The 15022-nt window shown below is 40.7% G+C and overlaps 1 protein-coding gene across 1 annotated transcript; it reads left to right on the forward strand.

Annotated features, from left to right (window-relative positions):
• The first annotated feature begins 11239 nt into the window (after window positions 1–11239).
• On the forward strand, window positions 11240–12178 carry LOC100750664 (olfactory receptor 7E24-like). Its single transcript, XM_027411662.1, has one exon. The coding sequence runs from the start codon at window positions 11240–11242 to the stop codon at window positions 12176–12178; it is 939 nt and encodes a 312-aa protein (XP_027267463.1).
• Window positions 12179–15022: the final 2844 nt, after the last annotated feature.

Below are 15022 nucleotides of genomic sequence, written 5' to 3' on the forward strand. Positions count from 1 at the left end.
CCCCACATCTGACAGAGGACTGATTTCCAAAATATACAAGGAGCTCAAGAAGCTAGCCACCAAAACACCATACAATGAAATTAAAAAGTGGGGTGCAGAACTAAACAGAGATTTTTCAACAGAGGAATCTGAAATGGCTGAAAGACACTTAAGAAAGTGCTCAAAATCCTTGGCCATCAGAGAAATGCAACTCAAAACAACTCTGAGATACCACCTCACACCTGTCAGAATGGCTAAAATCAAAAATACCAATGACAACCTATGCTGGAGAGGTTGTGGAGAAGAAGGAACACTCCTCCATTGCTGGTGGGAGTGTGAACTTGTAAGACCACTTTGGAAATCAGTATGGCGGTTGCTCAGAAAAATGGGAATCAATCTACCTCAAGATCCAGCCATTCCTCTCTTGGGTATATACCCAAATACTGCTTGTCCATACAACAAGGACATATGTTCAACCATGTTCATAGCAGCATTGTTTGTAATAGCCAGAACCTGGAAACAACCTAGATGCCCCTCAACTGAAGAATGGAAAGAGAAAATGTGGTACATTTATACAATGGAGTACTACTCAGCAGAAAAAAGCAATGGAATCTTGAAATTCGCAGGCAAATGGATGGAACTAGAAGAAACCATCCTGAGTGAGGTAACCCAATCACAAAAAGACAAACATGGTATGTACTCACTCATATATGATTTTTAGACATAGAGCAAAGGTTTACCAGCCTATAATCCTCTACCCCAAGGAAACTAGAAATCATGAATGACTCTAAGGGATAAATGGACCCCAGGAATGGGAAATGGCATGAACTCCCGAGCTAATTGAGAGCATGAGGGTAGGGAAGTGGGTGCTGCCACAATAAGAGCACAAGATGAAGAGTAGAGGAGAAGAAATGGAGGAGCAGATATATTGAGTTGGGGGAAGAATAGAGGAGAGAGAGCAGGATGAGAGATACCATATCAGAGGGAGTCACTATAGGTCCGAGAAGAGATCTGGAACTAGGTAGATCTTCAGAGACCTATAAGGATGACACGATCTGACAATCTGGGCAGTGGAGGAGAAGTTGGCCTAGAAACCCTTCCCCTAGAATGAGATTGATGAATACTCTCTATGCTATTCTAGAGTCCTCATCCAGTGGCTGATGAGAGCAGAGACAGACATCCACAGAAATACACTGAGCTGAAATCTGGAACTCAGTTGAAGAGAGGGAGGAATGAAGAATGAAGGGGTCTGTACCTGGTTGGAGAAACCCACAGAAACAGTTGGCCTGAAAAAGGGAAAGCATATCGACCCCAGATGCTCTTTGGGAGGACAGTACAGGACTAATCCAGCCCCCTGATCATGGATGCCAATGGGGAGGCCCCTGCACTCCTGGGATTTTTAGACATAGAGCAAAGGTTTACCAGCCTATAATCCTCTACCCCAAGGAAACTAGAAATCATGAATGACTCCAGAGGGAGGTGGACTGGCGTTTTGCCCTGGTGGGTGGGAGGGACTTCGAGAGCCCATCCCACTTGAAGGGATTCGCTCTGTCTCTGAACACATGGGGAGGGGCCTAGGCCCAGCACAGGAAGATTTGGTAGACTTGGTGGAACCCTGGTTGGGGGCCCTACCCTGCCTGGGGAGTGGTGGGTGGATGGGGTGGGGGGTAGGTTGGAGGTGGGGGAGAAGGAATGGGGGTGGGGGAGGGAGAGGGAGAGGGAAAGTATATGTGAAAATATTAATAATTTAATAAAAAAAAAGAGGTACACTGTAAAAAAAAAAAAGAAGAAGAAGAAGAATTTGGGGACTGTCTTTGTCTTTTCTTGGATCTTTCTCTCAAGGTGTACACCCTCTCATAATTGTTATGCTCTCATGATTGCATTCCCCAGCATGTGTACATACATAAGCAAACATTTCTCTCCTAACTGTTTATGTTTGAGTCCCACACAGCCAATGAAGACCTGCCTGACAGCAATCCCTAAACACCCTGGAAAGAAAATGGGCCAGACCTCCTCGACTGCACTGGATCCAACTTGCTCCATTTCAACTGATACTCTGGCCAGAAGTTCGGGTACTGACTTCAATCAAGTTGAGGATTTCAAGCGAGATCTTCAATCAAGCAAATCCCATCTAACATGGACTGGATACAATCCATTCCAGGCTTTCAGTATACTAACATTTTCTTCCTACAGGACCCCACAAGGCTATCGTCATCCCATTTCAGCAGGAAGTAACTTGGAGGATGCTACACCTCCTTTCCCCATTGTTGTCACTTAGGATAGTGTATATACCTAGTTAGGGATAGCTTCCTATTGTTTATGGGTGGGATTGGAAGGAGGTGTTCAGGCTTGGACACCGCTTTCAGATGACTTTATGATTTCGTTAAAATAGATAGTTAGGATGTGACATAAGCAGATTGTTGTTATATTTCACCTTTATGATTGTTAATTTTGGATACTTTACACTGTTAAGTTTTAATCCTCTTTTAGACTAAAAGGGGAATTGTAGGGGAACCTGTAGCCACGCCTGCTTACGGGGTGGCTACAGGTCTGCCTGACCATGCCTGCGAGGGCGTGGTCAGGGTGACATGGAGTAAGAGGTTCAGGGCTGCGTTTCACTTTCGTTTCCCTTTTGGCTTGGGTACAGACTGCTACCACGCCAGCAGGCTAGGTTGCTTTGTAAGTAAGGCTTTTCCCTATTAAATACCCTTATATTTCTACTTGTCTCTGTATTGGTAACTCCCTCTATACCACAAAAAGAAGTCCCCTCAACACATAATATTCCAAACACCAAACCTTCAGAATAAAGAGAAAATATTAAGAGCAGCAAAGGGAAAAGGCCAAGTAACATATAAAGGAAGACCTATCATAATCAGACACGACTTATCAATGGAAACTTTGAAAGCCAGAAGGTCCTGGATAGATACCCAACAAGCACTAAGGGGGCATGGATGCCAACCCAGACTACTGTACCCAGCAAAACTTTCAATCACTATAGATGGAGAAAACAAGACATTCCATAACAAAACGAAACTTTAACAATATAAATCCACAAATCCAGCACTACAGAAAGTTCTGGAAGGAAAACTCCAACCAAACGAAGATAACTACAATCACAAAAACATAGGCAATAGATAATCCAATTCTACCACACACGAAAAGAAACAGGAGGGTGAAAGACACACACAATGACACCAACAACAACAAATCCAAAACAAACAAGAACCAACAATCAATGGACATTAATATCACTCAATGTCAATGGTCTTAACCTGCCCATAAAAAGATACAGGCTAACAGAATGAATACAAAGACAGAATTCATCCTTCTGCCGTATACAAGAAACACACCTCAACTTCAAAGATAGGCGTTACGTCAGAATAAAGGGTTTGGAAAAGATCTTCACTACCCCCACATCTGACAGAGGGCTGATTTCCAAAATTTCAAGAAGCTAGCCACCAAAACACCAAACAATGAAAATAAAAAGTGGGGTGCAGAACTAAATAGAGAACTCTCGACAGAGAAATTTGAAATGGCTGAAAGAACCTTAAGAAAGTGCTCAAAATCCTTGGCCATTAGAGAAATGCAACCCAAAACAAATCTGAGTAACCACCTCACACCTGTCAGAATGGCTAAAATCAAAAACACCAATGACAATCTATGCTGGAGAGGATGTGGAGAAAAAGGAACACTCCTCCATTGCTGGTGGGAGTGTGAACTTGTAAGACCACTCTGGAAATCAGTATGGCAGTCGCTCAGAAAAATGGGAATCAGTCTACCTCAAGATCCAGCCATTCCTTTCTTGTGTATATACCCAAATAGTGCATGTTCATACAATGACATATGTTCAACCATGTTCATAGCAGCATTGTTTGTAATAGCCAGAACCTGGAAGCAACCTAGATGCCCCTCAACTGAAGAATGGATAGAGAAAATGTGGTACATTTATACAATGGAGTACTACTCAGCAGAAAAAAAGCAATGGAATCTTGAAATATGCTGGCAAATGGATGGAACTAGAAGAAACCATCCTGAGGGAGGTAACCCAGTCACAAAAAGACAAACATGGTATATACTCACTCTTATATAAATTTTAGACATAGAGTAAAGGATTGCCAGCCTATAATCCTCTTCACCAAAGAAACTAGGAAACATGGAGGACTCTAAGGGAAAAATGCATGGACCCCAGGAATGGGAAGGGGCAGGAACTCCTGAGTTATTTGGAAGCATGAGGGTAGGGGAGAGGGAGCTGCCAGAATGAGAGGAGAAGAGGAGAGGAGAGGAGATGAGGAAATAGAGGAGCAGAAATATTGAGTTAGGGAAAGAATAGAGGACAGCAGCATGATAGATACCATATTAGAAGGAGCCATTATAGGTCCGAGGAGAGACCTGGCACTAGGGAGATTTCCAGAGACCTACAAGGATGACACGAACAGACAATCCAGTCAATGGTGGAGAGGATACCCTAAACACCCTTCTCTAAAATGAGACTGATGACTACTTTTTATGCCATACTAGAGGCCTCACCCAGGGAAGCAGAGGCAGACACCCACAGATATACAGTGAACTGAACTCTGGAACTTAGAGGGAGGGAGGAATGAAGATCAAAGGGTTTGGTACCAGTCTGGTGAAACCCACAGAAACAGCTGGCCTGTACAAGGGGGAGCACATGGACCCCAGACTACTGTCTGGGAGGCCAGTAGAGGATTGATCCAGACCCCTGAACATGGATGTCATTTAGGAGGCCTTCACACTCTAGGGGGCCCCTGGTAGTGGATTAGTAATTTTCCCTGGTGTAAGGGAATTTGAGAGCCCATCCTATGTGAAGGGATGCACTTTTGGCCTGGACACATGTGGGAGGGCCTAGGCCCTGCCCAGGATATTGTGGCGGACTTTGGGGAGCCCCCATCGAGGGCCCTACCCTGCCTGGGGAGTGGATGGGGTAGGGGGGTAAGTCAGAGGTATGGGGGCAGGGGAGGGAAAGGGAGAAAGGATTAACATGTGAAACAAGCTTGTTCCTAATTTGAAATAATAAAAAAATTACCAAAAAAAAGATTTATTTCATTGCTTGTGTGTGTGTGTGTTATGTTCTCTAAGTCAAATCAAGTATTGTTTGCTTACTCCCACAAGCTTTGTGCCACCATTGCCCTAGCATATCTTTTTTTTTTTTTTTTTTTTGGTTTTTCGAGACAGGGTTTCTCTGTGGCTTTGGAGCCTATCCTGGCACTCGCTTTGGAGACCAGGCTGGCCTCGAACTCACAGAGATCTGCCTGCCTCTGCCTCCTGAATGCTGGGATTAAAGGAGTGTGCCACCAACGCCCGGCCTGCCCCAGCATATCTTGAGGGCAGGACAATATTGTAGATCAAATAGCAACAAATATTCCTTTTTTTCTTTTTATTATTATTATTATTATTATTATTATTATTATTATTATTATTAATTCAAGTTAGGGAACAGGCTTGTTTCACATGTAATTCCCCTCTCCCTCTCCCTCTCCATCCCCTCACCCCCATTCCTTCTCCCCCACCTCCCCACTTCCAACCTACACCCACCCCATCCACCCGCCACTCCCCAGGCAGGGTGGGGCCCAAGCGGGGCTCCACCAAGTCCACCAAATCTTCCTGTGCTGGGCCTAGGCCCCTCCCCATGTGTTCAGAGACAGAGCGCATCCCTTCAAGTGGGATGGGCTCTCATAGTCCCCCACACACACACACCAGGGCAAAACGCCAGTCCACCTCTGGAGGCTCCCAGGAGTGCAGGGGCCTCCCCATTGGCATCCATGATCAGGGGGCTGGATTAGTCTCGTACTGGCCTCCCAAAGAGCGTCTGGGGTCGATATGCTTTCCCTTTTTCAGACCAACTGTTTCTGTGGGTTTCTCCAACCTGGTACAGACCCCTTCGTTCTTCATTCCTCCCTCTCTTCAACTAGGTTCCAGATTTCAGCTCAGTGTATTTCTGTGGATTTCTGTCTCTGCTTCCATCAGCCACTGGATGAGGACTCTAGGATAGCATAGAGAGTAGTCATCAATCTCATTCTAGGGGAAGGGCTTCTAGGCCATCCTCTCCTCCACTGCCCGGACTGTCAGATCGTGCATCCTTGTAGGTCTCTGGAGATCTCCCTAGTTCTATATCTCTTCTCTGACCTATAGTGGCTCCCTCTGATATGGTATCTCTCATCCTGCTCTCTCTCCTCTATTCTTCCCCCAACTCAATATATCTGCTCCTCCATTTCTTCTCCTCTACTCTTCTTCTTGTGCTCTTATTGTGGCAGCACCCACTCCCCTACCCTCATGCTCTCGATTAGCTCGGGAGTTCATGCCACTTCCCGTTCCTGGGGTCCATTTATCCCTTAGAGTCATTCATGATTTCTAGTTTCTTTGGGGAAGCGGATTATAGGCTGGTAAACCTTTGCTCTATGTCTAAAAATCATATATGAGTGAGTACATATCAAGTTTGTCTTTTTGTGATTGGGTTACCTCACTCAGGATGGTTTCTTCTAGTTCCATCCATTTGCTTGTGAATTTCAAGATTCCATTGCATTTTTCTGCTGAATAGTACTCCATTGTATAAATGTACCACATTTTCTCTTTCCATTCTTCAGTTGAGGGGCATCTAGGTTGCTTCCAGGTTCTGGCTATTACAAACAATGCTGCTATGAACATGGTTGAACATATGTCCTTGTTGTATGGACATGCAGTATTTGGGTATATACCCAAGAGAGGAATGGCTGGATCTTGAGGTAGATTGATTCCCATTTTTCTGAGCAACCGCCATACTGATTTCCAAAGTGGTCTTACAAGTTCACACTCCCACCAGCAATGGAGGAGTGTTCCTTCTTCCGCATCCTCTCCAGCATAGGTTGTCATTGGTATTTTTGATTTTAGCCATTCTGACAGGTGTGAGGTGGTATCTCAGAGTTGTTTTGAGTTGCATTTCTCTGATGGCCAAGGATTTTGAGCACTTTCTTAAGTGTCTTTCAGCCATTTCAGATTCCTCTGTTGAAAAATCTCTGTTTAGTTCTGCACCCCACTTTTTAATTTCGTTGTATGCTGTTTTGGTGCCTAGCTTCTTGAGCTCCTTGTATTATTTTGGAAATCAGTCCTCAGTCAGATGTGGGGCTGGTGAAGATCTTTTCCCATTCTGTGGGTGGTCGTTTTGTCTTACTGACTGTGTCCTTTGCCTTACAGAAGCTTCTCAGTTTCAGGAGGTCCCATTTATTGATTGCAGACCTCAGTGTCTGTGCTTCTGGCGTGATGTTCAGGAATCGTTCTCCTGTGCCAATTTGTTCAAGGGTTATTCCCACTTTCTCTTCTAGAAGATTCAGTGTGGCTGGATTTATGGAGAGATCTTTGATCCATTTGCACTTAAGTTTCATGCATGGTGACAGGTATGGATCAATCTGCAATTTTCTGCATGTCCAAATCCAATTGTGCCAGCACCATTTGTTGAAGATGCTATCTTTTTTCCATTGTATGGATTTAGCACCTTTGTCAAAAATAAGGTGTTCGTAGGTGCGTGGGTTAATATCTGGGTCTTCAATTCGATTCCATTGGTCTATCTGTCTATTCTTGTGCCAATACCAAGCTGTTTTCAGAACTATGGCTCTATAGTAGAGCTTGAAGTCAGGGATGGTGATGCCTCCAGAAGATCTTTTATTGTAAAGAGTTGTTTTGGCTATCCTGGGTTTTTTATTTTTCCATATAAATTTGAGTATTGTTCTTTCAATGTCTGTGAAAAACTGTGTTGGGATTTTGATAGGGATTGCATTGAATCTGTAGATTGCTTTTGGTAGGATTGCCATTTTTACTATATTAATTCTGCCTATCCAAGAGCATGGGAGATCTTTCCACTTTCTGGTATCTTCTTTAATTTCTTTCTTTAGAGTCTCAAAGTTCTTATTGTACAGGTCTTTCACTTTTTTGGTTAGTGTTACCCCCAGATATTTTATGTTGCTTGTGGATATTGTGAAAGGTGATGTTTCCATGATTTCTTTCTCATTGAGTTTATCATCTGTATACAGTAGGGCTACAGATTTTTTTGAGTTAATTTTGTATCCTGCTACCTTGCTGAAGGTGTTTATCAGCCGTAGGAGTTTCCTGGTAGAGTTTTTCGGGTCACTTTGTAGACTATCATGTCATCTGCAAATAGTGTAAGTTTGACTTCGTCCTTTCCAATTTGTATCCCTTTGATCCCCTGTTCTTGTCTTATTGCTCTAGCTAGAACTTCAAGTACAATATTGAAGAGGTATGGAGAGAGTGGACATCCTTGTCTTGTTCCTGATTTTAGAGGAAACGCTTCGAGTTTCTCTCCATTTAGTTTGATGTTGGCTATTGGTTTGGTGTATATCGCGTTTATCATGTTTAGATATGTTCCTGTTATTCCTGTTCTCTCCAAGATCTTTATCATGAAGGGATGTTGGATTTTGTCAAAGGCTTTTTCAGCATCTAGTGAGATGATCATGTGGTTTTTCTTTTTCAGTTTGTTTATATGGTGGATTACATTATTACATTACAAATATTCTTAAACACTGAGCCATCTATCCAACCCCATCTGCTGCAATACTTTAATTAAAAACCTAGAATGCTGTAAGTTCAAGACACCACCAAACACTGCAAAGAGGAAGCCTACCATCTTTCTCACTCAATTCACAAAGGACAAGTTCTCATGCAACTCTAAACTACCAGGATCATTCCTTTTCAAGGATTGGGTGAGGTACTCTGAACAACTTTAAAACTAAAACATATCAGGATGGTTGTTACTCACATCTCAGGAGGCAGAAGCAGGTGGAACACTGAGTTGGAGACCATCCCCATCTACATAGTGAATTTCATAACAGCCAAGGCTACACGGAGAAACCCTGTGTCAAAACAAAACAAAACAAAACACAGTATTAAAACATGTATTCTGTTGCCAGCTACTTACATGATGTTGGGTTGGATCAGGAAAGGAGCTGACATGTCATTACCATTCATAATGATGAGCTGTACTGGGACAAAAGGGTCAGGATCATTGGAGTCATGATCAGGCCTTTAGAGAGAACAATATAAAACAACGGTACATTGTGTCAGAGACATAATGGGCCTTAAAGGAGTAGGGAAGACTTTCCTTTAAAGTGTGGAGAATGGCTTCACTATGGGAGATAGCTGAAAGCAAAAGCAAGAGACATCATGGACAGGATGGTGCAGAGACAGGAAGAGGACCAGGGAAGAGATGTCAGAAATATCCCGGACTAAGGACAGTATCTAACTTTTGTTATTTTAAGAGGCAGTGGGAAGAATTTCACTCCACAATAGAGAGGCTCAGTCAGAAATTTGTTTCATTATCATCATGAAATCATGCAGATGTCCATTTCAGTTTCACAAACTTGACATAATTTCTGTTACCATGGTGGTGAGTTTATAAATGACAGCCTGGTGAATTTATTTCCTCTAGTTTATCTGGCTGAGACCTTAGAAATCTATGGAGCCCCTTGTAGTGGATCAGTACTTATACCTAGCATAGGAATGGACTCTGGGAGCCCATCCCACATGGAGGGATACTCGCTGAGCCTAGACACAATGAGGTTGGCCTAAGCCCTATCCCAAAGGATATTGCAGACCTTTTTTGAAGACCAGATTTGAAGACCCCCCCTATGGAAGGCCTCACCCTCCCTGGGGAGCAGAAAGCTAGGGTGTTAGTTGGAGAAGCAGGGGAGTAGGGGAGGGAGAAGGACCTGGGATTGACATTTAAAATACTCTTCTTTCTAATTAAAATAAATAAATAAATAAATAAATAAATAAATGACAGCCTGAATATCTTCACCTACAATTTGAGAAAATTATCATCAAAAGTGCCATAAGTAGACTTTATTAGCACAGTGATGCCTGAAAACATGAAATATCTTTTCCAACATAGATTGGATAAAAAGGGATGGAGCATAAGTATAGGCCAATAAATCCTGTCTTTTAATACATTAAACATCTAACAAATTTTCATAATTAATGGTCATTTCAAGATTATAACACTTATGAATAATGACTTTGCCAGTATTTTTTCTATGTGGAAAATGAAATGTTTCAGAGGTACCATGTTGATATTTTCACAACAATGTGAATGAATTTGATATCACTAAAGAGTGTACATATGTTTATAATCATACAAGGTTTGGGTTACATTGTCCCCATATGCAGCCTACACTGGCCTATATTAGTAAATCTCATTTCTTTTCATCAAGATTGCTGGATCCCAGATGTGTGCCAAGTTCCTAGGCATTAATGGAAAAAAATTAGATAGAATTTTAATGTACATAAGACCACATACTGGAGTTCATACATAATAGTTTAATCTAAGTACAGAGAGCTCAAAGGCATACTGTAGATATTTACTTTCTCCTGCTCTTCCACAAATATCATAAATTCCATAGAGACTAGTCCAACCCGGTCCCATTTGTGTAATTATGAACTCCTTCAGTGAACCTCTAAGGCCATGGAATGGTCAAAAATAAACCCGTAGAAGCTTCTGACTCTTTATATCTATGCTGGGGGCACAGAGTGTGCCTTCATCTGACACTAGGTACAATGGTAATCAAATCTTCATCGCCTCTTCATGACTCAGAAAGAGAAGCTTGAGTAAATGAGTTGTGAGAGATGGTGGATATGGAGAAGTCTTGCATGTCTTCAACAAGTTGGGAAGGCAGCAGTGAGAATAACAATATAATCTGTTTTACTCTGAGGACAATGGCATTTTAAGTGAGGATTCAGACATCTTATTCAATTTGGTTTCCACCAACTCTGGATCAGCTTCACATTGGTATGTCAAAAATATCAGATTATGAAGGAATATGTAGATTTTAAATTTTTATATTTAAACTTGATCAAGGTATAAAATTTTCTTGTATATTTCCTGATATTTAGAAAATGTTCCATAAATATTGTTTAATGTTACTATCAATAATTGTAACACACTGTATCTACATAAACATTCAAGCACCCAGTAATATGTGCATCTAAACTAACATATTTTGAAGACCTGAAATATGACTTATGGAATAAGTCTGGCTCATATGAATGTAGCTGAATTATTTGTGTACATAAGGAAGTGAATAACATACAAAGCAGTAATGAAAGACTTTAAATATTGCCTTTGTGGAACCCAAAAATACTTTTGTAAGAACATGGAAAACCATAAATAAGAGTATTTGCATTGGAATGGTCTAAAATTCAGAGTTAATTTATATTTGACTAATTTTTTGCAATCATTCCTTTCCTTTTTACTAGGGCAATGATGAAAATGAAAACAAAAAATATAACACATGTTTCAGAATTCTATCTTCTGAGAGTCTCTGATGATCCAGAACTGCAACCCTTTCTATGGGGGTTGTTCCTGTTCATGTACCTGATATCAGTCCTTGGGAACCTGCTCATCATCCTGACCGTCAGCTCTGACTCCCATCTCCACACTCCTATGTATTTCTTCCTCTCTATTCTGTCCTTGGCTGACACTGGCTTCATTTCTACCACAGTCCCCAACATGGTTGCAGACCTTCAAATCCACAGTACAGCCATATCCTATGTGGGATGTCTGACTCAGATGTCTTTTTTTGTCATTTTTGCATGTATGGATAGTATGCTTCTGACTGTAATGGCGTATGACAGGTTTGTTGCCATCTGTCACCCTTTGTATTACACAGTAATTATGAACCCTTGTCGCTGTGGCATCTTAGTTTTAGTATCTTTTTCAGCTAGCCTTTTTGAATCTCTGCTTTACAATTTTATTGCCTTACAACTTAAATGTTTCAAAGATGTGGAAATCCCTAATTTCTTCTGCCACCCTTCTCAACTTCTAAGCTTAGCATGCAGCAGCACACTTGATAATAGCATACTCATGTATGTTATTGGTGTTATACTTGGTGTTTTTCCCTTATCAGGGATCCTTATCTCATACTTTAAAATCATTTCTTCTATTCTGAGAATCACCTCTGCAGGTGGGAGGTGTAAAGCCTTCTCCACCTGTGGATCTCACCTAACAGTGGTGTGCTTATTTTATGGAACAGGGCTTGGAGAGTATTTTGCTTCAGTTTTGTCTGACTCTTCTGGAAACAATGTGGTGGCCTCATTAATGTACACTGTGGTCACACCCATGCTAAACCCTTTCATCTACAGTTTGAGGAATCAGGACATTAGCAGATCTCTAAAAAGGCTCCACTTTTGTGTCACTTAATAACAGGTCCCATGGACTTAATTTAAGAAACATATTGGAAAATTTAGAAAACTAACCACCTAGAACTGTGAATACTGTCTCATTGTATCCATATTGTATCTAAAGGTTGATGAATTTAATTTATCCTCATTTATCCACAACAAAACTATGTTTTACTAGAGTATAAAGGAATTCAGCTTCATTTATTTGTTTATTCATTTTAGATAAAGTCTCTCATCATAGTGCAGGCTGACCCAAAACTTCTGTATCTGCCTCACTCTCTCGAGTGCCATGATTAAGGTATGGCTTATCACAGTCAGTTGAATTTACATGTTTTTGTATTTCCCAAATGAAATTTATGAGGCAGAAGATAGTGAAGTAGTGAAGATTGCTGAAAATTGTGAATGTGACCAAACTGGGATCCTGAAAATTGTTATAATCATCTATTTTTCCTATGAACACCTTATGCTATAAAGATTGGCAATAAATGTAGTAACTGTATGAAATTGATCCAAATAAACATGTATAGAATCATTCCAAATATTTTATAAGTTAAAATCACTGACATGGATTTTATAATAATGGCATGTTACTGCAAATGTGGTCTTATAGAAAATATTAATGTGCCAGCTGGCTAGTTTATCAACTTTATACAAGCTGGAGTTATCTTAAAAGAGGGAACCACAATTGATAAAGTAATTACATAATATCTAGCTGCAGGGCATTTTCTTAATCAGAGAATGATGGGTTGGCCACAGCTCACTGCAGGAGGTTCCATCCCTGGGCTGGTGGTCCTGGGTATTATAAGAATGCAGGCTAAGAAATTCATGAGAAGCAAGCCAGTAAGTAGCTCCCCTGGAGGGCCTGTACATCAACTTCTATCCTCAGGTTCCTTCTCTTTTTGAGCTCTTATCCAACTTTCTTTTATGATGAATTGTGCTGTGGAAGTATAAGCAAATTAACCCCCAACTTGTTTTTGATCATGGTGTTTCATCACAGCAATAGTAGCCGTAATACAATGTCTTTCTTAACAAAACAGTTATTAAAATTTGAAGTCCATAAAAAAAGACATAGAGGAAATACATAATAGTTTTAAACAAAATAACAGTCATTTTACTGGTTTTAGAAATATTTATTGTTTCATCAATATATACGAAATCTTCCACATGCTGAAACTAAACCAGCTACACTTACCCCCTTGAAGTGCACAAAAATATTATGTATGGATTGATTTAATATTGACATACATATAACTTGATAATAATAATAAAGAATAAATACACCTTATCCTAGACAAGACAATAAAATAACCTTAAACTTTCTAGATCCTTTGATTGACTGACATACATAAAAAGAATAGACACATTCCTGTCCCATGGCAGCATACAACACTGATAGGTAAGAGACTCTTAGAACTTTGTCTCCATCATACACTTCACCTGCACCTCAAGCATGGTCTAGACAGGTAAAATATCCACAAACATTCCATTTCCAATATTTGTTGAATCCATTTATGTTAGGAAACTAGACATAATTTAAATCTGAATTCTAGAAGTATCTGTGACTAGGTGCATTGGTGTCCCTGCTTAAAATATAAGCATGTTTCCATTTGTGGCATTTTTATCAACAGGGAGACAAATTAAAATGAAAGCACAACATATCAAAACCTATTGGATACAATGAACTCAGAAGTTTATTTTACAGCTCAAATCATTGGTATTACAGATCATAAACATAATAAACAACTGGATAATTCACTGAAGCCTTCAAAAAACAAGAAGAAACCAAACTCCAAATTATTGAACAAAAGCAAATAAGTAAGGTCACAAGAGAAATTAATAAAATAGAAACAAACAAAAGTAAAATAAATGTAATGAAGAGTTGGTTGTTGAGAACAAGGAACAATATTAATAATCACTTAGCCAAGTTACCCAAAAGAAATATAGAAAAGACAAAAATTGATCAGGATGAATGCATAGAGACCTTACAACACATGCCAGTGAAATCCAGAAGATCATAAGGTCAACTTAAAAAACTTATTCCAATAAATTATAAATCCCAAATTCAGTAGATAAATTTCTAAGTGCATATGAACTACCAAAGTTAACCAGTGGAAGATTAAAAAAAGGTCCATCACAATGACATTAAATCAGGAAAAACAAAACAAAACAAAAACCTCGTGACTTAAAAGAAAAAAGTACCTTCCAGGTGTGTGTACCTCCTTATGTGTTGTTGGCCAGGGTAGTCCCAGATGCTTCCTAACCAAAGTAGGATATTTTCATTTCTCTTTGTTGCCAATCAGAATTGGAAAATAAAACTGTATTTAACTAGAGTAAAGAAGTTAAACGGGAGCTGAGTAGTGAAAGGACCTGTGAGGTGACCAGGGAAAGGGATAGAGTAACTGCAAGTCTTGACCTATGCCCCTTCTCCAAGTCCAGTCCCCAGTCTAATCAGTAGCTCTTCAGCAGACCACATGATGATGTTGCCTTTGCCGATTGTTCCCATCTCCAGAGGACTACACAGATCTTCCACTCCTCAACTCCCACTCTGCAATCATTGCTTCATCCCAGACCCCAACTACAGCAAGAATTCCCTGGGAACCCAACAAGCCACTCCAGCCGGGGAAGCAAGAAGGTCAATTGCATGTAGAACTTCACCTCTCCCTTTGCTCCTCCAAATCCAAACCTCCCCACCCCCATGCCTAGTTCTGCAGCAAAACACCTACTGCAACCTCCCTTCATCATCGTATTCCTCTCCAGCATATCACAGGGATCTTCCCATCCTAACCCCTGTTACCCTGTTCATTGCTTTTTCTCAGCTCCCAACATCATCCTGAAATGTATGAGAACTCCATGGGCCACTTTA

The sequence above is a fragment of the Cricetulus griseus genome, chromosome 4 (assembly GCF_003668045.3).
Source record: "Cricetulus griseus strain 17A/GY chromosome 4, alternate assembly CriGri-PICRH-1.0, whole genome shotgun sequence".
Classification (NCBI taxonomy): domain Eukaryota; kingdom Metazoa; phylum Chordata; class Mammalia; order Rodentia; family Cricetidae; genus Cricetulus; species Cricetulus griseus.